The sequence below is a fragment of the Aegilops tauschii genome, chromosome 6 (genome assembly GCF_002575655.3).
Source record: "Aegilops tauschii subsp. strangulata cultivar AL8/78 chromosome 6, Aet v6.0, whole genome shotgun sequence".
NCBI lineage: Eukaryota > Viridiplantae > Streptophyta > Magnoliopsida > Poales > Poaceae > Aegilops > Aegilops tauschii.
Window position 1 is genome coordinate 140,058,766 of NC_053040.3, and position 23,900 is coordinate 140,082,665.

The following is a 23,900-nucleotide window of genomic DNA, read 5'->3' on the forward strand; positions in this document are numbered from 1 at the left end:
TAAGACTCGTGCATGCCCATAGATCTAACCTTTCCTCCTTGTCGTATTGACATGATCAATCATGCTATTACAGTCCGGCCCACAACAGCTCCCAGCGATCCTCATCAGAGGGTTCGTTGGACACGAAGGAGATGGCCAGCGAGACACCGCCGGCCGCCTATTCTCCCACGGTCAAAGGAGACGACGAGGTGCTCTCCCAATGGACCTTCCCAGGCCGGGGATAGGATCAAGAGGTGCCCAAAGGCGAAGCCCCTGTCGCTGAACATCAGGGGGAACCAATCCCCCGGGAGACTGGGGAGGAGGGCCGTACACAGTTTGGCCCTCAACCAGACTTGATTCCGGAGACCGATACGGCTCCGGAATCCGGCACGCAGCCTCCTTTGAAAGAAGGGGGTATGCCTATTCCACCGGTGATCCCTGTCCAACCATGGGCACCAGACGATCTGCTAGAAGCGCTGCGAGGCGCTTCCATTGCGGATGAGCACCGTGTTCTTATGAGCACGGTGATTGAAAGGGCTCAGTCCATTAAGAGCGGACTAATCGAAGCCTGCAGCAGCCTGCGGACAGGTTTTGAGGTAGGCGACGCAAAAGGAGAAAATCCCCATATAGACAGTAGCCCCTGAGACAATGTTCGGTGTTTGTAAAGAAAAGCCGAACAAAGGATCAATACTTTTATGGCAGGAAACTAACTAAATTTTGTCTGGAATAAATATACAGGCGTCGCTGCTGGCCGCGGCCTCATGTGCTGCCGAAGTGTCCGATCTACAGCGGAGGCTAGAGCAGGCCGAGGAGGAGCTCGGCCAGGTGAAGAGGCAGCTCCAGAAGAATCAAGGTATGTAATAACCCAAGAAGTACTCGGAAGGAGTAAAATATATATTGACCAAAGTGTTATGATATGTATAGGAGCGACGACCGAGGTCGAGGCCCTGAAAAAGGCCCTGGGCGAAGCCGAGGGGAAGGCCATCAAGGAGCAGGCTGCTAGTAAGAAGCTCAAGGCCCGGGTCAACGAGGTCCAACAAGAGCTCCATGACGCGGTGAAGAAGTGTGAGACCTTGGAACGTGATGTGTCGGCTAAAGAGGCCGAACTCTCCAAGGCTCGCCAGAGCGCGGAGACGGCCCGGAACGAGTCCCAGGGCGCCCTCCAAGAGATCCAAGAGGCGAGGAAGATCGCGGCGGGTAAGGCATTCAGTATGCAAAGCAAATATGCAAAGAGAAAGTATCTTTTACTAACCCGGATTCGGAGTTCTCCAATGGTTTTTGCTGATTTGCCGTGAAGTGTGTCCGACGGCGCGGAGTTCTTCCGAGCCGGAGAAGGGAGTTCTACGGAGAAGCTATTCTGGTCGCAATATCTTGTGCCACAGCATCCCGTGTCCTTCACCGATCAGCTGAAACAGCTGGTGGAGCTGCATAGGGTGGCCGAACTAGCCATGAAGGATTTTATAATCCGGATGTGGCCAGCCGAAGCTATGCCCGGCAGCTACTTCGGACTCGTGAGGCGAATGGTGGACGCCTGTCCTTTTGGGGAACGTAGCAGAAATTCAAAATTTTCTACGCATCACCAAGATCAATCTATGGAGTAATCTAGCAACGAGGGGAAGGGGAGTGCATCTACATACCATTGTAGATCGCGATGCGGAAGCGTTGCAAGAACGCGGATGAGGGAGTCGTACTCGTAGCGATTCAGATCGCGGTTGATTCCGATCTGAGCACCGAAGAACGGTGCCTCCGCGTTCAACACACGTGCAGCCCGGTGACGTCTCCCACGCCTTGATCCAGCAAGGAGAGAGGGAGAGATTGGGGAAGACTCCGTCCAGCAGTAGCACGACGGCGTGGTGGTGATGGAGGAGCGTGGCAATCCTGCAGGGCTTCGCCAAGCACCGCGGGAGAGGAGGAGGGAGAGGGGTAGGGTTGCGCTATGAGGGAGATGTCTTCTCATGTGTATGGCAGCCCCAAAACCTCAACTATTTATAGGGGGAGGGGAGGGGCTGCACCCCCATCTAGGGTTCCCCCCAAAGGGGTGCGGCCAGCCCTAGATGGGGCTTGGGGGCGGCCAAGGGGGGGAGAGAGGGGGGCGCCCCACTAGATGGGCCTTAGGCCCATCTGTGCCTAGGGTTTCCCCCTTCCCCCCTTCCTGCGCCCTGGGCCTCTTGTGGGGGGCGCACCAGCCCACCTGGGGCTGGTCCCCTCCCACAATTGGCTCACGCAGCCCTCTGGGGCCGGTGGCCCCACCTGGTGGACCCCCGGGACCCTCTCGGTGGTCCCGGTACATTACCGATAGCACCCGAAACTTTTCCGGTGACCAAAACAGGACTTCCCATATATAAATCTTTACCTCCGGACCATTCCGGAACTCCTCGTGACGTCCGGCATCTCATCCGGGACTCCGAACAACATTCGGTAACCACATACAAACTTCCTTTATAACCCTAGTGTCATCGAACCTTAAGTGTGTAGACCCTACGGGTTCGGGAACCATGCAGACATGACCGAGACGTTCTCCGGTCAATAACCAACAGCGGGATCTGGATACCCATGTTGGCTCCCACATGTTCCACGATGATCTCATCGGATGAACCACGATGTCGGGGATTCAATCAATCCCGTATACAATTCCCTTTGTCTATTGGTATGTTACTTGCCCGAGATTCGATCGTCGGTATCCCTATACCTTGTTCAATCTCGTTACCGGCAAGTCTCTTTACTCGTTCCGTAACTCACATCATCCCGTGATCAACTCCTTGGTCACATTGTGCACATTATGATGATGTCCTACCGAGTGGGCCCAGAGATACCTCTCCGTTTACACGGAGTGACAAATCCCAGTCTCGATTCGTGCCAACCCAACAGACACTTTCGGAGATACCTGTAGTGCACCTTTATAGCCACCCAGTTACGTTGTGACGTTTGGTACACCCAAAGCATTCCTACGGTATCCGGGAGTTGCACAATCTCATGGTCTAAGGAAATGATACTTGACATTAGAAAAGCTCTGAGCAAACGAACTACACGATCTTGTGCTAGGCTTAGGATTGGGTCTTGTCCATCACATCATTCTCCTAATGATGTGATCCCGTTATCAACGACATCCAATGTCCATGGTCAGGAAACCGTAACCATCTATTGATCAACGAGCTAGTTAACTAGAGGCTTACTAGGGACATGGTGTTGTCTATGTATCCACACATGTATCTGAGTTTCCTATCAATACAATTCTAGCATGGATAATAAACGATTATCACGAACAAGGAAATATAATAATAACCAATTTATTATTGCCTCTAGGGCATATTTCCAACATGTCCTCGGCTGGATATCATCAAGCGGTCGGCCTGTATTGAGGGTGCTCGTATGGCCTTCGCCCGTTGCAAGATGTGGTGGGCGAAGATGAACGCCGTCGAGCTGGCCCGAGGGCCGCCAGAGGGCAAGGAGCACCGCACACCCGAGCTCTATTTCGCGGATGTCCTGGAGGGGTCTCGCATTGTAGCAGCGCAGTGTGGGCAGGACATTATTTTCGAATGAATGCATTCGTGTTGTCTTTGACTTGTATGATGAAACAAAGTCAGTTTGTAATATAATTTTTTTCTATGTTTTAATTTTTTCCTCCTGAGCGGCCGTGTTATATGGAATCTGACGGTTGGCTAGTCGTCGACTTCTGCCCCCACGTAGGTAGTACGGGGGTGTTCGGGATGGAATCTAAACAATCTTGATCCAATTGTATGGTCCTTGAAGGAGTTGTTTAGCGCAACGAACCAGGCAATCGGACTATGCGGCTTAAACGCCCTCACTTAGCCATAGGAGTTTTACAATAAAACATAGGCGCAGCCCCTAGTTTTCGAACCAGAGTGCTATGAGCGCCTGATCGGGAAGTACCGATCCTTCGCGTAATGCGGGAGGAATCTCCAACGATTTGTAACCTCCGAACAGCTGACCGGCTCTCGCCACATCATGATAGTCAGTTTTCGGCTTTCTCTACTAAGGTGCTCCTTTGGATAAACTAGGGCACAATCACAGTAGTTCTCCCTTTACTACCTTAGCCGATATAGCGGAACGTAAGGTGGCAAGCACAGGAGCCGGGCAACCCAACTATTGACCAAAGACATGATTCGGAGCCAATGCATATAATGCTAAATCCGGGGTGCCGAACTATATTATAAAAAGTATTCGGACTTTGTTGTCGTATTGTGGGGCGCCTGGGAGCCCCTGGCAAATATAAAACGTACCAGAGTGTACAGGTGCTAGAAAATGAATTATTGACGAAAAACAGAAAGAAAGTAGAGGTGATATATTGGGCCCTTGAACTTGAGCCATGAACTGTTTCATTATAATTCGGTTAATGCGTCAAAGCGCATTAATACAAATAGTGCGATAGGCAACCGGCTATTTAACATGCCATGACCAGAGGCGAGCTGCATGTGGGTCCTGACAACAGATAGTGTGACCTCTTAGAACTTCACCTATACGTCTGTGCTTGGAATCCTGGTGTTTTTAGCCTTTTACAGGACTGATGATTAGGCCGTCCAAGAAGGCCTATGTAAAAGAAACCTGGAAAAGGAAAAAGGAAATAATAAAGTATATGTGTGTCCGGGATCGGTCAAGCTGAACTGTGGATCACAAGATTTATGTGCCTCCGTCGATGCCCATGGAATTTTGAGTGCGTAATTATGTACGCGTGGTACGAATGCCACTGCCTGATCGGGGCTGGGATGGAGGCCAAATTGCTAGTCGAGCTCTTGATGAGCCGCGTTGTCCTGGCGCAGCGTAGTCCGGACCCTCTTTACGATGTCCCGGGGCTCGGCAGCCGGATTACGGTTCTGCTTGAGAAGGCCGCTCTGTACTTCTGCTGCTAGGGCGGCGGTGTGCTCCTCTGTTCGGAGGGAGCGTTCCCTGTTTCCGTTGATTGTTATGACACCGCGTGGGCCGGGCATCTTGAGCTTGAGATAAGCATAGTGCGGCAACGCATTGAACCGAGCGAATGTCGTCCGTCCGAGCAGTGCGTGATAACCACTGCGGAATGGGATGATGTCCAAGATTAACTCCTCGCTTCGGAAGTTGTCGGGGGATCCAAAGACAACCTCTAGTGTGATTGAGCCCGTACAGCTGGCCTCTACACCTGGTATGACTCCTTTGAAGGTAGTCTTCGTTGGCTTGATCCTTGATGGGTTAATGCCCATTTTGCGCACCGTGTCTTCATAGAGCAGATTGAGGCTGCTACCACTGTCCATGAGGACTCTCGTTAGGTGGAATCCATCAATGATTGGGTCCAGGACTAGTGCGGCTGATCCGCCATGCCGGCTACTGGTCGGATGATCCCGACGATCAAATGTGATCGGGCATGATGACCATGGATTGAATTTGGGGGCGACTGGCTCTATCGCATAGACGTCCCTTAGTGCGTGTTTGCGTTCCCTTTTGGGGATGTGTGTGACGTATATCATGTTTACTGTTTTCACTTGAGGGGGAAACTTCTTTTGTCCCCCTGTGTTCGGTTGCCGGGGCTCCTCGTCGTCGTCCTCGCTTTGTGATCCCTTTTCCCTGTTCTCGGCGTTTAATTTGCCAGCCTATTAAAAAACCCAACAGTATCTATTGGTATGATTGCCTGGTTTTTCTGGGGTGCCATGTATCTGGCACGGGCGATCGAGTATGCGGTCTAGGCTGGATGGTCCCTGATTGTTTCTCTTGTATGGTTTCTTCTGCTGGTTGGACTTGGAGCCGCTGAATCCAGCGTTGACTGTAGTGTCATCAGTATTATCACCATTCCTTCGGCGTTTGTGTCTGTTACGTCAGAGCTTGCCGTTGTTGTTCTTAGCCTCGGAAGGGCCTGCCTTGCTGGCTGTATTTTTGCTGCGGGCCAACCAACTATCCTCACCAGCGCAAAAGCGGGTCATGAGTGCCGTGTGGGCTGCCATAGATTTTGGCTTTTCTTGGCCGAGGTGGCGGGCGAGCCATTCGTCGCGGATGCTGTGTTTAAAGGCCGCTAAGGCTTCGGGATCCGGACAGTCGACAATCTGGTTCTTTTTAGTTAGGAACCTACTAGTCCAGAACTTCCTGGGTGACTCCCCGGGCTGTTGAACTATGTGACTTAAGTCATCGGCGTCCGGCGGCCGAACATATGTACCTTGGAAGTTATCGAGAAAGGCTTCTTCGAGGTCCTCCCAGCTGCCAATAGAATTCTCGGGCAAACTGTTTAGCCAGTGCCGGGCTGGCCCTTTAAGTTTTAGTGGGAGGTATTTTATGGCATGAAGATCATCCCCGCGGGCCATGTGGATATGGAGAATAAAATCCTCTATCCATACCGCGGGATCGGTTGTTCCATCGTAGGATTCGATGTTTACGGGTTTGAACCCTTCTAGGAATTCATGATCCATTACTTCGTCAGTGAAGCAAAGAGGGTGCGCGGCGCCTCTATATCGGGCCGCATCGCGACGTAGCTCTGATGGAGTCCGTCTGCAGCATTCAGCTCGGGCGTGACGAGGTTTGTCACGCCCGAATAGATAGTTATCCCCATGCCTTAAGTCACATCCTCGCAATCCGTAGATCGATCTTGTGTGTTCCGCTCTACTGTCCAGTTCTTGGCAGAGGTCATATGTATGGCCCCGAGCTATCTTATCCCTGCCTTTACGGCGGAGTGGAACAGTCCGGTTTTTGGCTCAGGTTTGCAGTTTTATCCCGACCGCGCGGTGGCCGATCAGCCGCGTTGCGAGATGCTAGTGCGGGATCTGGCGCCTCATCGTCGAACTGAGGTAGTAATCTGCGCTTCGGGTAACTTTTGGCTGGGCGTTGAAGGCCGTATTCTTCGGCTGCCAGGACACCGGTCCATCTGTCGTGGAGCAGGTCTTGATCAGCTTGAAGCTGCTGCTGCTTCTTTTTCAGGCTCCTCGCAGTGGCTATTAGCTGAAGCTTAAAGCGCTCCTGCTCCAGGGCTCCTCATGCACGATGAAGTCTTCGTTGCCGAGGCTCACCTCCTCCTCGGAGGGCGGGCGGTAACTACCGTCCTCCAAGTCTTCTTCTATGGCCTGTTCGTCAAGGCTGACATGCCCTGATTCCCGGTTGTCTCATTCGGCAGTTTGTTCATCGGGTTGTTCTGTGTCTTTGGGCACCATCCGGAGTGTTCTCGTCTCCTGAGCCGGTGTTGCTATCCCTGCTGCGGCGGGATTTAGAGCGGCGCCGCTGACGCCGGCGCTTTGGCTGTGTTTTAGGAGGGTCCTCCTTTGCTGGGTTCTCCTTGTCATCGCCGCTGTTATTTTTCGGTGTATCTACCATGTAGACGTCGTGTGAGGAAGAGGCCGTCCATCGTCCGGTGAACGGCAGGTTTTGGGCCTCCTCGTCTCCAGCATCGTCGTCCATACCGTCGATGTCCTCGGAGTCATAGTCAAGCGTGTCAGTTAAGTCTTCGATAGTGGCTATGAAGTGGGTGGTGGGTGGGAGGCAAAGTTCTCCCCCATGATCAGCCTCCAGCTCGAACCGGACATAATTCGGCTGTGAGTCCCCCGCCCAAGGGCGAATGCTGGAAGATGTCTGCGGCGCTAAACTCAAAGATCGATGAGCGATCTAGTTCGGCGTCCGCGGATGCACATGGCTCAGAATTTATGACCAGAGACGAGTCAGGACTTCCGGTGACAAAGACGATGTGTGACTTTAGGTCTATGTTCGGCTCCAACGTCGTGGAATCTGCGGCCTCCGCGGTGGGGTTGAGCCTTCCATCCTTGGACGGCGCAATATGCTCCGGATCTACGGCCGGAGCAGTTACAGGAGCGATCTCCTGGATGCGGCCCGATGACAGATTTAGGTCATGTTCATCGGGGTGACTAGGAGCGGTTGCCGCGGTCTCGAATCTGCCAAGATCAACTCTCCACGGGTGTCCGCGACGTAATTCAAGCTCCCAAATCTGACCTGATGGCCAGGGGCGTAGCTGCCGATCTGCTCCAAGTGGCCAAGCGAGTTGGCCTGCAGTACGAAGCCGCCGAACACGAAAATCTGTCCGGGGAGGGAGGTTTCCCCTTGGACAGCGTCACTATCGACGATTGAAGGGGCCATCGAACCTTTTGGGGACGGCACAGCAGAACTCTCAATGAAAGCACCAATGTCGGTGTCAAAACCGGCGGATCTCGGGTAGGGGGTCCCGAACTGTGCATCTAAGGTCGATGGTAACAGGAGACAGGGGACACGATGTTTACCCAGGTTCGGTCCCTCTCTATGGAGGTAATACCCTACTTCCTGCTTGATTGATCTTGATGAATATGAGTATTACAAGAGTTGATCTACCACGAGATCGTAATGGCTAAACCCTAGAAGTCTAGCCTGTATGACTATGGTAATGAATATCTCCCCTTTCCGGACTAAGTCCTCCAGTTTATATAGACACCGGGGAGATCTAGGGTTACACAAGGTCGGTTACAGAGAAAGGAATCTACATATCTGGTTGCCAAGCTTGCCTTCCACGCCAAGGAGAGTCCCATCCGGACACGGGTGCGGTCTTCGGTCTTCGTATCTTCATAGCTCATCAGTCCGGCCCATGGCTAACAGGCCGGACGCCCGAGGACCCCTTAGTCCAGGACTCCCTCACCCGTCGCAAGAGTGCTTCGGACGCGACGTCCAAAGACAAGACCCGCTCCTCCGCCGCCGAAGATGACGACGATGAGGAGGAGGAGGAGAACAACCCTCCCCCTGATGGTGGAAGGAAGAAGAGGGCGGCCTCCACAAGCCTGGAGGCGGGGTCGTCCAAGAAGGGGAAGGGCTCCTTCGCGGACAAATCCGAGTGGGACGTCAACAGTAGTCTGGAGCGACACCCCCTCACCAAGCCTCAAGCTGCTTCGTAAGTGCTATGACTCCCGCATACCCATATGTCCAGCCTCTCCATTTCAATGTATTGAAATGGCTACTTATGCGGTTGAAGTCCGGCCCACGACAGTTCCCAGCGATCCTCATCAAGAGGTTCGTTGGACCCACAGGAGATGGCCAGCGAGACACCGCCAGCCGCTTACTCTCCCAAGGCCAAAGGGGACGATGAGGTACTCTCCCAACGGGCCTTCCCAGGCCGGGGAGAGGCTCAAGAAGCGCTAGAAGGAGAAGCCCCTGTCGCCGAACACCAGGGGGACCGATCCCCAGGAGAATGGGGAGGAGGGCCGTACTCAGTTCGGCCCTCAATCGGATTTGATTACGGGGACCGATACGGCTCCGGAATCCGGAACGCAACCTCCTTCGAAAGAAGGGGGTATGCCTATTCCACCGGTGACCCCTGTCCAACCAGGGGCACCAGATGATCTGCTGGAAGCGCTGCAAGGCGCTTCCATTGTGGATGAGCATCGTGTTCTTATGGACACGGTGATTGAAAGGGTTCAGTCTGCCAAGAGCGGACTGACTAAAGCCTGCAGCAGCCTGCTGATAGGTTTTGAGGTAAGCGACGCAAAAAGAGAAAATTCCCATATAGACAGTAGCCCCTGAGACACTGTCCGGTGTTCGGAAAGAAAAGGTGGACAGAGGATCATTCCTTTATTGCAGGGAACTACCTAAATTTGTGTGGAATGAATATGCAGGCATCGCTGCTGGCGCGGCTGTGACGCCCCTGATTTGACCGTACACTAATCATGCACGCAAATGTGTACGATCAAGATCAGGGACTCACGGGAAGATATCACAACACAACTCTAAAACATAAATAAGTCATACAAGCATCATAATACAAGCCAGGGGCCTCGAGGGCTCGAATACAAGTGCTCGATCACAGACGAGTCAGCGGAAGCAACAATATCTGAGTACAGACATAAGTTAAACAAGTTTGCCTTAAGAAGGCTAGCACAAAAGTAGCAACGATCGAAAAGGCAAGGCCTCCTGCCTGGGACCTCCTAACTACTCCTCGAAGCCGAACTCCATGTAGAATCATCCTCGGGATCTCTAGCTCCTGGACTCCAGCATCTGGTTGCGACAATCAGGTATAGAAAGGGGAAAAGAGGGAGAAAAGCAACCGTGAGTACTCATCCAAAGTACTCGCAAGCAAGGAGCTACACTACATATGCATGGGTATATGTGTAAAGGGCCATATCAGTGGACTGAACTGCAGAATGCCAGAATAAGGGGGGATAGCTAGTCCTGTCGAAGACTACGCTTCTGGCCACCTCCATCTTGCAGCATGTAGAAGAGAGTAGATGGTAAGTTCACCAAGTAGCATCATATAGCATAAACCTACCCGGCGATCCCCTCCTCGTCGCCCTGTTAGAGAGCGATCACCGGGTTATATCTGGCACTTGGAAGGGTGTGTTTTATTAAGTATCCAGTTCTAGTTGTCATAAGGTCAAGGTACAACTCCGGGTCGTCCTTTTACCGAGGGACACGACTATTCGAATAGATAAACTTCCCTGCAGGGGTGCACCACATAACCCAACACGCTCGATCCCATTTGGCCGGACACACTTTTCTGGGTCATGCCCGGCCTCGGAAGATCAACACGTCGCAGCCCCACCTAAGCACAACAGAGAGGTCAGCACGCCGGTCTAACCCTATGCGCGCAGGGGTCTGGGCCCATCGCCCTATGCACACCTGCACGTTGCGTACGCGGCCGGAAGCAGACCTAGCCTAGTGGCGTTCCAGTCCAATCCGGCGCGCGCCACTCAGTCGCTGACGTCACGAAGGCTTCGGCTGATACCACGACGCCGGGATACCCATAACTACTCCCGCGTAGATGGTTAGTGCGTATAGACCAAATGGCCAGACTCAGATCAAATACCAAGAACTCGTTAAGCGTGTTATGTCGAAGTAACCGTGGACGCCGTCCAGGGCCAGGCCCACCTCTCACCTAGGCGGTCTCAACCTGCCCTGTCGCTCCGCCACAAAGATCCACTTGCGGGTACTCCTACGAGCTGACCCGACTTTATTTACCACATGTGTCATGTATAAAGTATATAAGTATATACCCGTGATCACCGCCCAGGTGATCACGGCCCGATAGTATAGCACAGCAGACGGACAAGAATGTAGGGCCACTGATGGAAAACTAGCATCCTATACTAAGCATGTAGGATTGCAGGTAAAGGTAACAACAGTAGTAGCAAGGGTAGGCTATGCATCAGGATAGGATATCGGAAAGCAGTAACATGCTACACTACTCTAATGCAAGCAGTATAGAGAAGAATAGGCGATATCTGGTGATCAGGGGGGCTTGCCTGGTTGCTCTGGCAAGGAGGGGTCGTCAACTCCGTAATCGAACTGGGCAGCAGCAGCGTCGGTCTAGTAGTCTACCGGAGAGAAGAGGGGGAAGAAATAGTAAATATAAAGCAAACATAGCATCCCAAAGCATAACGTGGTAATACGACGTGTCGGGTGTGACCTAACGCATGTCTACACGAATAGGTGAAGGGGGAAATTCAACCGGGAATGTTTTCCTGGTTCCGGACCTATGCTAGACAAATGACCGAGGGGAAAGTTCCATGTTCAGCATACTAGAGGCATGTGACAAATGAACGGACCGCGTATTCGGATTCGTTGGATTTTTCTGAGCAACTTTCATATAGAAAACATTTTCATCCGAGCTACGGATTATTTTATATGATTTTTGAAAGATTTAACAATATTCTGGAATTATTTATATTAACAGAAAAGGAATATGACGTCAGCATTGCGTGGGGATGACGTCAGCAGTCAACAGACTCGCTGACCAGGGTCAAACCGGGCCTGTGGGTCCAGTGGGACCCACATGTCAGCCTCTGTTAGTCTAACAGCAATTTAAACTAAACTAACAGTCTAATTAGAGGGGTGGGCCCCATATGTCAGTGAGTGTTTAGGCTAGTATAGTTACTTGTTTTTTTTAAACATTTATTAAACTAATTATCAGAGCGGGGGCCCACATGTCTGTGACAGAAGCCGGCCCAGTCAGCGTTGACCACAGTCAACTGGTCAAAGTGGGGCTCCTGGGCCCACCAGTCAGTGGCTGGGGCTTGCCCAGTCAGCAGTTGACTAAAGTCAACAGGGCAGCCGGGTCCCAGGGGCCCACGGGTCAGCGACCGGGGGGGCCTAGGCGGTGCCACGTAGGCGGGGCGCCGGAGAGAGCTCCGGCGAGCCTCTCCCGCGGCGGCTCATCGCCGGAGACGGCCGGAAAAATGCTACAGGGCACGGGGGTAGGTGCGGCTAGGCGCGTTCGATCGGGCGTTCGACGCCGCATCCACCTACGGTGGCGGCGCGGCCCGTAATAGGCTAGAACGACGACGGCGAGAGGCGGGGCGATCGCCGGAGTTCGGCCGCTTTCTGGTTTGGCGCTACGGGGCACCAAAACGTGCGCGGTTTGCGGCTACAGCTAGCTGGCGATGCGGCGCGTCCGATGGAGCAAGCAGCAGGGGCGGGGATGGCCGGAGTGGCACCGGCGACAAGCCGTGGCGGCGGTGAGCTACGGGCCTCGTCGGGGACGGTGCTACGGTGCGCGCGCGGGTGAAATAAACAGCTAGGCGTGGTCTACGCAGTGCGACGAGGCCAATGAGCAGCAGCGCGCGTCCAAATGGTCGCCGGAACGACGCCGGCGACGTGCTATGCGGTGGCGAGCTTGGGCAAGTCGAGGACGGCGGCTAAAGGGAGTAAACGGCGACGGAAGAGGGCTAGGAGGGATAAGAGGCTCACATTGAGCCTGCAGGTGTGCGAGAGTGAGCTCGGGGGAGGCTCGAGGCGGCGAAACGGGGCGGCGATCGACGGCGGCCGTGCGGGGAAGACGAGCTCGGGGAGGTCGTTGCAGTGGCTCCAAGCTTCAACGGAGAGGCGGAGGTGATGTAGTCGAGGGCGGCGACGGCGTACGACACGGTGAAGTGGCGATTGGGGCATGGTGGCCGCGGGATCGAGCGGAGGGCGGCGACGGGGGCGCTCGGGCAGTGGGGAGAAAGGGCGAGCGCGGGCGAGGGAGAGAGGGGAGGAGGGGGGATCTGATGTGGGTTAGGGTTTGGGCGAGAGAGAGGGAGAGCGTCGGGGGCTGATCTCATCCACCCGCGCCGCAGCAGTGCGCGGGGGCGAGTGCCCCGCGGCCATGGAGGCTCGGCCTTCTCCTGTTGCAGGAGGAGGACGAAAGGCTGAGGTAGGTGGGCTGGGCTGGCACCGTTGGCTAGCTGGGCCGGTTGGTCCAGCGTGCGTATGGGGGGGTTCCTTTTTCTTCCGTTTTGTTTTTTTACTCTTTATTTATTCTTTTCTATTTCGGCTAATTGTTTGGGCACCAAATGAGTTTTGTAAAATATGAGAGCTGGCCCACAAATCACAGCACAATATATTCTACCACCAAAAACTAGTTTGGGGTAAATATCATTTCATAATTCTTTTGTATTAATAAAGAGGTTATTAAATAATATTTTCAGCCACTGTTTGAGGCTGTTTAAGTCACTTAACAAATTTCATTAATGTTGTTTACAATTTTATCATAGCCTCTGATTTAACTACTATTTATTGAACATTTTAGTCTTAATATTTGAAAACTTTTATTGTTTGCTTGATTTTGAATTTTGAATTATAATCGGTTTTGAACTAACACCAGATTAATAACAGTAATCATGGTGACGTGGCATTGTTAACAGAGGTTTACTGTAGCTTAATTATCCAGGCGTCACAGCGGCCTCACGTGCTGCCAAAGTCTCCGAACTTAAGCGGAGGCTGGAGCAGGCCGAGGAGGAGCTCGGCAGGGTGAAGAGGCATCTCCAGGAGAATCAAGGTATGTAATAACCCAAGAAGTATTCCAAAAGAGTAGGATGTTATATATTGACCGAAGTGTCTTGATATAAATAGGAGCAACGGCCGAGGTCGAGGCCCTGAAAAAGGCCTTGGGCGAAGCCGAGGGGAAGGCCGTCAAGGAGCAGGCTGCCTGTAAGAAGCTCAAGGCCCGGGTCAACGAGGTCCAACAAGAGCTCCACGACGCGGTGAAGAAGTGTGAGACCTTGGAGCATGACGTGTCGGCTAAAGAGGCCGAACTCTCCAAGGCTCATCAGAGCGCGGAGACGGCCCGGAACGAGGCCCAGGGCGCCCTCCAAGAGGTCCAGGAGGCGAGGAAGATTGCTGCGGGTAAGGCATTCAGTATGCAAAGCAAATATACGAAGAGGAAGTATCTTTTACTAACCCGGATTCGGAGTTCTCCAGGGGCTTTTGCTGAATTGCCACGAAGTGTGTCCGACGCCGCGGAGTTCTTCCGAGCTGAAGAAGGGAGCTCCACGGAGAAGCTATTCTGGTCGCAATATCTTGCGCCAGAGCATCACGTGCCCTTCACCGATCAGCTGAAACAGCTGGTGGAGCTGCATAGGGTGGCCGAACTAGCCATGAAGGATTTGATAATCCGGCTATGGCCAGCGAAAGCTATGCCCGGCAGCTACTTCGGACTCGTGAGGCGGATGGTGGACGCCTGTCCTCGGCTGGATATCATCAAGCGATCGGCCTGTATTGAGGGTGATCGTATGGCTTTTTCCCGTTGCAAGATGTGGTGGGCGAAGATGAACGCCGTCGAGCTGGCCCGGGGGCCGCCCGAGGGCAAGGAGCACCGCACACCCGAGTGCTATTTCGCGGACGTCCTGGAGGGGTCTCGCATTGTAGCAGCGCAGTGTGGGCAGGACATTATTTTTGAATGAATACATTCATGTTGTCTTTGCCTTGTATGGTGAAACAAAGTGGGTTTGTAATATAATTATTGTTATGTTTTTAATTTTACCTCATGTGCGGCCGTGTTCATATGAAATCTGAGGGTTGGTCAGTCGTCGGCTTCTGCCCCCACGTAGGTAGTACGGAGGTGTTCGGGATGGAATCTAAACAATCTTGATCCAATTATATGGTCCTTGAAGGAGTTGTTTAGCGCAACGAACCAGGCAACTAGACTATTCGGCTTTAACGCCCTCACTTAGCCATAGGAGTTCGACAATAAAAACATTGACACAGCCCCTAGTTTCCAAACTAGAGTGCTATAAGCGTCTGATCGGGAAGTGCCAATCCTTCGCGCAACGCGGAAGAAATCTCCAACGATTTGTAACCTCCGAACAGCTGACCGACTCTCGCTGCATCATGACAGTCAGTTTTCGGCTTTCTCTACTGAGGTGCTCCTTTGGATAAACCAGGGCACAATCGCAGTAGTTCTCCCTTTACTACCTTAGACAATATAGCGGAACGTAAGGTAGCAAGCACAGGAGCCGGGCAACCCAACTATTGACCAAAGACATGATTCGGAGCCAATGCATATAATGTTAAATTCGGGGTGCCGGACTATACTATAAAAAGAGTTCGGACTTTGTTGCCGTATTGTAGGGCGCCTGGGAGCCCCTGGCAAATATGAAACGTACCAAAGTGTACGGGTGCTAGAAGATAAGTTATTAAAGGAAAATAGTAAGAAAGCAGAGGTGATATCTTGGGCCCTTAAACTTGAGCCACGAACTGTTTCCATTATAATTGGGTTAATGCGTCAAAGCGCATTAATACAAATAGTGCGATAGGCAATCCGGCTATTTAACATGCCATGACCAAGGGCGAGCTGCGTGTGGGTCCTAACAACAGATAGAGTGGTCGTTGAATTGACCTCTAGAGCTTCCCCTATATGTGTGTGCTTCTTGCCATCCTGGTGTTTTTATCCTTTGACAGGATCGGTGGTCGGGCCGTCGAAGAAGGCCTATGTAAAATAAACCTGGAAAAGGAAAAAGGAATTATTGACAGTATATGTGTGTCCGGGATCGGTCGAGCTAAACTGTGGACCACAAGCTAGTTGTTCCTCCGTCGATGCCCATGGGATTTCTAGTGCGTAATTATGTACGTGTGGTACAAATGCCACTGCTGATCGGGGCTGGGACGGAGGCCAAATTGCTAATTGACCTCTTGACGAGCCGAGCTGTCCTATTCCAGCGTAGTCCGGACCTTCTTAATGGTGTTCAGGGGCTCGGCAGCCGGATTACGGTTCTGCTTGAGAAGGCCATTATGTACTTCTGCTGCTAGGGCGGCGGTGTGCTCCTCTGTATGGAGGGAGCATTCCGTATTTTCGTTGACCGTGATGACGCCACGTGGACCGGGCATCTTGAGCTTAAGATAGGCATAGTGTGGCACTGCATTGAATCGAGCGAACGCGGTTCGTCCGAGCAGTGCGTGATAGCCGCTGCGAAAGGGGACGAAGTCCAAGATTAATTCCTCGCTTTGGAAATTGTCCGGAGACCCGAAGACAACTTCTAGCGTGATTGCACCCGTGCAGCGGGCCTCGACACCTAGTATGACTCCTTTGAAGGTAGTCTTTGTGGGCTTGATCCGTGATGGATTGATGCCCATTTTTCGCACTGTATCCTGATAAAGCAGGTTGAGGCTGCTACCTCCGTCCATAAGGACGCGTGTCAGGTGAAATCCATCGATGATTGGGTTGAGGACTAGTGCGGCTGAACCGCCATGACGGATACTGGTCGGGTGGTCCCGATGATCAAAGGTGATCGGGAATGACGACCATGGATTCAATTTCGGGGCGACTGGCTCTATCGCATAGACGTCCCTTAGTGCGCGTTTGCACTCCCTTTTGGGGATGTGTGTAACATATATCATGTTTACTGTTTTCACTTGAGGGGGAAACTTCTTCTGTCCCCCTGTGTTCGGTTGCCGGGGCTCCTCGTCGTCGTCCTCGCTTTGTGATCCCTTTTCCCTGTTCTCGGCGTTTAATTTGCCGGCCTGTTTAAAAACTCAACAGTCTCTGTTGGTATGATTGGCTGGTTTTTCCGGGCTGCCATGTATCTGGCACGGGCGATCGAGTATGCGATCCAGGCTGGATGGTCCCTGATTGTTTCTCTTGTATGGTTTCTTCCGCTGGTTGGACTTGGAGCCACTGAATCCGGCGTTGACTGTAGTGTCGTCGGTATTATCACCATTGCTTCGGCATTTGTGTCTCTTACGTCGGAGCTTGCCGTTGTTGTTCTTAACCTCGGAGGGGCCTGCCTCGCTAGCTGTGTTTTTGCTGCGAGCCAACCAACTATCCTCACCCGCGCAAACGTGGGTCATGAGTGTCGTGAGGGCTGCCATAGATTTTCGCTTTTCTTGGCCAAGGTGGCGGGCGAGCCATTGATTGCGGATGCTATGTTTAAAGGCCGCTAAGGCTTTGGCATCCGGACAGTCGACAATCTGGTTCTTTTTAGTTAGGAACCTAGTCCAGAACTTCCGGGCTGACTCCCTGGGCTTTTGAACTATGTGACTTAAGTCATTGGCGTCTGGCGGCCGAACATATGTACCTTGGAAGTTGTCGAGAAAAGCTTCTTCCAGGTCCTCCCAGCTGCCAATAGAATTCTCGGGCAGACTATTTAGCCAGTGCCGGGCTGGCCCTTTAAGTTTTAGTGGGAGGTATTTGATGGCATGAAGATCATCCCCGCGGGCCATGTGGATGTGGAGAATAAAATCCTCTATCCATACCGCGGGATCGGTTGTTCCATCGTATGATTCGATGTTTACAGGTTTAAACCCTTCTGGGAATTCGTGGTCCATTACTTCGTCAGTGAAGCAAAGAGGGTGCGCGGCGCCTCTATATCGGGCCGCATCGCGACGTAGCTCTGATGGACTCCGTCTGCGGCATTCAGCTCGGGCGTGACTAGGTTTGTCACGCCCGAATAGATAGTTGTCCCCATGCCTTAAGTCACATCCTCGCGATCCGTAGATCGATCTTGTATGTTCCACTCTGCTGTCCAGGTCTTTGCGGAGGTCATATGTATGGCCCTGAGCTGTCTTATCCCTGCCTTTACAGCGGGGTGGGACAGCCTGGTTTTCGGCTCGGGTTGCAGTTTTATCCCGACCACACGGTGCCCGATCAGCCGCGTTGCGTGATGCTAGTGCGGGATCTGGCGCCTCATCGTCGAACTGAGGTAGTAATCTGCGCTTCGGGTAACTTTTGGCTGGGCGTTTAAGGTCGTATTCCTCGGCTACCAAGACATCGGTCCATTTGTCATTAAGCAGGTCTTGATCAGCTTGAAGTTGCTGCTGCTTCTTTTTCAGGCTCCTCACAGTGGCTATTAGCTGAAGCTTAAAGCGCTCCTGCTCCAGGGGCTCCTCAGGCGCGATGAAGTCTTTGTTGCCGAGGCTCACCTCTTCCTCGGAGGGCGGATGGTAACTACCGTCCTCCGAGTCTTCTTCTATGGCCTGTTCGTCAGGGCTGGCATGCCCTGATTCCCGATTGTCTCGTTCGGCAGTTTGTTCATCGGGTTCTTCTGTGTCTTCGGCACCATCCGGAGTATTGTCGTCTCCTGTGCCGGTGTTGCTATCCCTGCTGCGGCAGGATTTAGAGCAGCGCCGCTGACGCCGGCGCTTTGGTTGTGTTTTAGGAGGGTCCTCCTTTGCTAGGTTTTCCTTGTCATCGCCGCAATTATTTTTTGGCGTATCTACCATGTAGACGTCATATGAGGAAGTGGTCGTCCATCGTCCGGTGAACGGCGGGTTTTGGGCCTCCTCGTCTCCGGCATCGTCGTCCATACCGTCGATGTCTTCGGAGTCATAGTCAAGCGTGTCGGTTAAGTCTTCGACAGTGGCTATGAAGTGGGTGGTGGGTGGGAGGCGAAATTCTCCCCCATCATCAGCCTCCAGCTCGAACCGGACATAATTCGGCTGTGAGTCCCCCGCCAAGGACAGATTTATTAACAAATTTAGCACATCGCCCAAGGGTGAATGCTGGAAGATGTCTGCGGCGCTAAGCTCAAAGATCGATAAGCGATCCAGTTCGGCGTCCGCGGGTGCACATGGCTCGGAATTTATGACCAGAGATGAGTCCGGAGTTCCGGTGACAAAGACGTCGTGTGACTTTAGGTCTATGTTTGGCTCCAACGCCGTGGAATCTGCGGCCTCCGTGGTGGGGTTGAGCCTCCCGTCCTTGGACGGCGCGATATGCTCTGGATCTACGGCCAGAGCAGTTACAGGAGCAATCTCCTGGATGCGGCCCGATGACAGATTTAGGTCATGTTCATCGGGGTGACTAGGAGCGGTCGCCGCGGTCTCGAATCCAACAAAGATCAAATCTCCACGGATGTCCGCGACGTAATTCAAGCTCCCAAATCTGACCTGATGGCCAGGGGCGTAGCTGTCGATCTGCTCCAGGTGGCCAAGCGAGTTGGCCCGTAGTGTGAAGCCGCCGAACACGAAGATCTGTCCGGAGAGGAAGGTTTCCCCTTGGACATCATTGTTGTTGATGATTGAAGGGGCCATCAAACCTTTTGGGGACGGCACGGTGGAACTCTCAATGAAAGCACCAATGTCGGTGTCAAAACCGGGGGATCTCGGGTAGGGGGTCCCGAACTGTGCGTCTAAGGTCGATGGTAATAGGAGATAGGGGACACGATGTTTACCCAGGTTCGGGCCCTCTCTATGGAGGTAATACCCTACTTCCTGCTTGATTGATCTTGATGAATATGAGTATTACAAGAGTTGATCTACCACAAGATCGTAATAGCTAAACCCTAGAAGTCTAGCCTGTATGACTATGGTAATGAGTATCTGTCCTTTCCGAACTAAGTCCTCCTGTTTATATAGGCACCAGGAGGATCTAGGGTTACACAAGGTCGGTTACAAAGGAAAGGAATCTACATATTCGGTCGACAAGCTTGCCTTCCACGCCAAGGAGAGTCCCATCCGAACACGGGTGCAGTCTTCGGTCTTCGTATCTTTATAGCCCATCAGTCCGGCCCATGGCTAACAGGCCGGACGCTCGAGGACCCCTTAGTCCAGGACTCCCTCAGTGGTGTTCGTGCGGCACCTCGCCATGACCTCTGGACCTGCGTTCTCCAGTGTCCGTGGCTTCCCGGCGTCCTCTCCCGGTGCAACTCCGGCCCTGGACCCCGCAATCCGGTAGTTGCGTCCCTTCCAGCACTCTCGGCTCGTCGACGTCTTGATGGCCACTGCCCCGGCAACTCGGATATGCGCTCTGCCCAGTCCTAGCTTGCCTGTGTCGCTAGTCGTCGTCGCTTCCCTTGTGTCGGTTCTCTCTGCCTCACCGCACACCCCGACCCTCGTATGCCTCCACACCTTGCCTGGTGCTAGATCCTATGTCGTGTGTCCCGTGTCGCCAGGTGCCACCTTCCAGCGGCCAACCCTCCAACAGACTTGGCAACTCCGGCCAACTGCGGCTTCCCCATCACAGATTTCGGATCCGGCGGCTTTGGGAAAGCTCAGTATCAGACCAGGGAGAAATCTTTGCTCGGCTTGCTGGTGCTAGCAGTGGCGACGCTCGCGGGTGTCGTTTTTCTTGGAGGCTCTGCCATGGCCTTCATCTGCGCCCCTCTTCGAGCTCAGGGGAAACCCTAGCTCCAGTTCTCCGGATTGGATGGCGGCGGCGTCATGGCGTCGCTTTCCTTCTTGAAGGTGCTATCTTGACGTCTTGTTAGTTTGATCTGCTTCTCTTGTTCGGGGCTTTGTGGGTTTAGTTGTGTAGTCTCTGTTTAACGGAGCATCCCATATCTCTTTGCTTCTGATGCCATGTACGTGTTGTGTGATGTTCCTCTACTTGTACTCGTTCTATCTTCTTCTATCAATGAATGATAAGCAAGCTTTGCGTATTCGCGAAAATAAAACATGGCAAAACAAGCAAGAACCAATGTACTCTGTTAACACACTACGCCGCATCCTTTTTCCTTCTTGTTCTCTTTAACTCAAATTATGCTAGATGGATTTAATTTACACGTTCAAAATTAGTCATGGATTCCATCAACCACCCCGGCTCAAATGTACATATGTTCTTCATCAGATGGATGGTCAACCCATCGAGCTAAGCTCATCACGAACCGTCGATCCCGCCCGTGCCTCAGAGTTCCACCATGCCATGCAATTCGGTGCATGCGATCGATCGATCGATCGTTCCTGGATCGTCTCGGTTGATTTGATATTACGGATCAGCGTGTGGGTTGTTTTGAACTTGTTTGCCCGATCGTAGTTATGATTTCGATTCTCCCTCGCCCGTCAACGTCGACGAGGATTCAGGCTCCGGCTCCCTGATCTCCTCGATTCCCGCGAGGGCCGACTTGAGGTCCAACCTCTTGTCGATGTCGGCCTCGCAGCAGGTGAGCGCCACCTGGAGCAGCTTGAGCATCTCCTCCTCGTTGCCCTTGCCGCCGGACATGTCCTCGTCGAACACCTCGCCGGTGCGCTCCTCCGTGATGACGGAGTTCACCCACCCGGCGAGGTCGCTGGTGCCCTGCCGCCCCTGCCGACAGGCCGGGAACTTGCCGGTGAGCACCTCGAGGGTGAGGATCCCGAGGCTCCACACGTCGCTCTTCCTGGACGGCTTCCCGTGCGACCCCACGCACTCGGGCGCCTTGTACGCCATCATCACCTGGGCCGCGTGCGTCGCCGTCAGCACCGGGACCAGCGCGTAGTCGGAGAGCGCCGGCTGGAACGTGCCGTCGAGCAGCACGTTGGACGACTTGAGGTGCCCGTGCGGCACCGTCAGCATCGGCAGCTCTTCGTACAAGTGCGACAGCCCACGCGCCGCCCCCTTGACGATCCGAAGCCTCTTCCTCCAGTCCAACATCGATCCACGATTCCCTGTATCAATCATAACAAAATCTCAGTCAGCTTCCTCCATTGTTCATGATCTTTGTGATGATGATGATGCTGCAGAAAGTGAAGATTTGACTTTGTTGCGTACCGTGGAGGAGCTGGGCGAGGCTGCCATTGATCACGAAATCGGTGATGAGGAGCTTCTCCTCTTTCTTGTAGAGGTAGGCGACGAGGGGGACGAGGTTGGGGTGGGAGAGGCGGCCGAGGCGGCGCATGTGCTCCGAGAAGTCCTCGCGGCCGACGCCGTTCATGTCCTTGAACCGCTTCACCACCACCTCGGGGCCTTCCTGGAGCGCCGCCTTGTACGACGACCCGAAGTTGCCGCTGCCCAGCACCTCCGCCGACGCCCGGAGCAGGTCCTCGATCTCGAACCTCACGCGGCTCTCCTGGATGAACACCAGCCGCCCGTGCTCGTCGCGCCGCCCCCCGCGTTTTGCCGGGCCGCCGCCCGACGTCGCCGCGGGGCCGATGACAGTAGCCTGGCTGATGGAGACGGCCGGCGCGGTGTCCAGGACCGGGTTGGACGGCGTCACCTCACCATTGGGGGTCACGCAGCCGTCAGTACGCTTCGCGCGTCGCCGCCGACGACGCCGGCGGCCCAGAACGCCCATGGCAATGCCCGCGGCGGCGAGCAGCACGCCGAGGATGATGAGCAAAATGACAATGCTCATGAAGGTGGACATGCCGCCGGCGGGCGACGACGCGGATTCGCAGACCACGTCCGTTGGCTTGCCACACAGGAATTTGTTGCCTGCAGATAAACGCACACTTTTCCCAAATCAATTCACGATCAGGAACGTACGCCACGCAGTTAATAAACAAGAATTATTAAGTCGGGCGCTCCATTTACACGCACGATCGGCAAAAAATTCTGATTTGACTAAATAAATACCTCGGAACATGGTGGCGTTGAAGCGGCCGAGGCCGGCGGGGATGGGCCCGGAGAGGTTGTTGTTGGAGACGTCGACGAACCTGAGCTCCGGCTGGGAGAAGTCCGGGAGCGGGCCTTCGAAGCGGTTGTTGGCGAGGGTCAGCTCCAGCAGCCGCGGCGACGTGATGGAGCTGGGGACGCGGCCGGAGAGGTCGTTCCTGTGGAGGTGCAGCTTCCGGAGCCCCCGCATGGGCAGGAACGTATCGGCCGGGATCTCGCCGGAGAAGCGGTTCCGGGAGAGGTAGAGCATCTTGAGCACGCCCAGCGTCGACACGTTGGGGAAGGGGCCCGAGAGCGCGTTGTCGGCCAGGCTGATGACGCGGAGGCCCGGGAGCACGGCCAGCGAGCCGACGTCCGGCGCGCCGCCGGCCAGGCCGAGGCGCTCCAGCTGCAGGCCCTGCACGCTGCCGTTGCCGTGGCAGGAGACGCCGTACCAGGAGGAGTGGTTGCCGTTGCACGGGCCCGGCGTGCCCCACGACCGCAGCGGCCCCGGCGGCGAGCCGTCCGAAGCCCGCAGCTTGTCGCGGAACGCCACCAGCACCTCGCCTTCCGTCTTGTCCCCGACGATCGCCGCGACGAGGACGGCGGCGGGGGCGCAGAGGCCGACACCGACGACGACGGCGACGTAGAAGGCGAGGCGGAGGTGTCCGGGCGGCCGCAGCCGCGCCATGGCGCCAGCGGCGACCGACGGGCGTGCGCACGCTTGCCGGACCCGGCTCGTTCGTCCGATCGTCCGCTCGACGGCCGGGCTTCTTGCGCGCGCGCGCGGGCACGGCGGTGGCGCGGGTCAGGACCGCACGTACGTGTGGCGGGGTAGAAGGGGTCGGGCTGGGCGGCTACGGCACTTTGCATGCGCATGGCCAAGGGGAGAGAGGAAGGAGGTGGTCGGGAGCAAAGGGGCCCGGTGAGGTCGCGGCGCCTGAGGGGCTAAGAATAGGCGGGAGAAGAGCGATTCTTCCAACTGAAATGATTTGTTGCTGCCATTTGCGGGCCTTGTGGGTTGGCCGGGTTGAACTGGAGAGGAGACGACGATCCGTTAGTTTGGTGGTTACTTGTAAGCTAGAGCAGGATTGAAGATGAAACATTAGCTTTCTCTTAGCGTTTTTACCTTTCTATAAGTGTGTTTTATTAACTCATAAAATAGCGTCAAACTGATGCAAAGCATAATGAATGACATCCGGCCTCTGAAAAAGACAGGGTGGCCACAATAAAGTCATACGAGACCAAAACTAGGCTGGTGGTTCTATCCAGTTTATGTGGGTATGGGTTTGGGCAGAACGAGGTTGTGCCGCCCATACCTTGCCCATTGCCATCTCTACCATCTGCTCCAACCGCATACACACCTTCATGAATAGTGGTTAATAGGGCAATCATAGCGCCGCCGCCGCCGCGTTTCCCCTTCCCTCTCCCTTCCCTCCGCCACTGCCTGAGGGGTTCTGCGACGCGGGTGCGCGGCGCCGATGAAGGTGGCGGCGGGGATCTGGGG

The 23,900-nt window shown here is 54.2% G+C and overlaps 1 protein-coding gene across 1 annotated transcript; it reads right to left on the reverse strand.

Annotated features, from left to right (window-relative positions):
- Positions 1 to 20,595: 20,595 nt before the first annotated feature.
- LOC109772342 (pollen receptor-like kinase 5) lies at positions 20,596 to 23,352 on the reverse strand. The gene is made up of 3 exons (XM_020331027.3): positions 22,376 to 23,352; positions 21,572 to 22,234; positions 20,596 to 21,468 (listed from the first exon to the last, which is right to left on the reverse strand). Exons 1-3 carry the CDS (start codon positions 23,082 to 23,084, stop codon positions 20,858 to 20,860), a joined length of 1,983 nt encoding a protein of 660 aa, XP_020186616.1. The 5' UTR covers positions 23,085 to 23,352; the 3' UTR covers positions 20,596 to 20,857.
- Positions 23,353 to 23,900: the final 548 nt, after the last annotated feature.

Bases quoted from the DNA above. Each gene is read 5' to 3' on its own strand.
- LOC109772342 (XM_020331027.3), bottom strand. From the start codon at position 23,084: ATGGCGCGGCTGCGGCCGCCCGGACACCTCCGCCTCGCCTTCTACGTC. The intron at 22,235-22,375 runs GTATTTATTTAG...GTTTATCTGCAG, and splicing joins CAACGCCACCATGTTCCGAG to GCAACAAATTCCTGTGTGGC. The intron at 21,469-21,571 runs GTACGCAACAAA...TGATTGATACAG, and splicing joins CCTCGCCCAGCTCCTCCACG to GGAATCGTGGATCGATGTTG.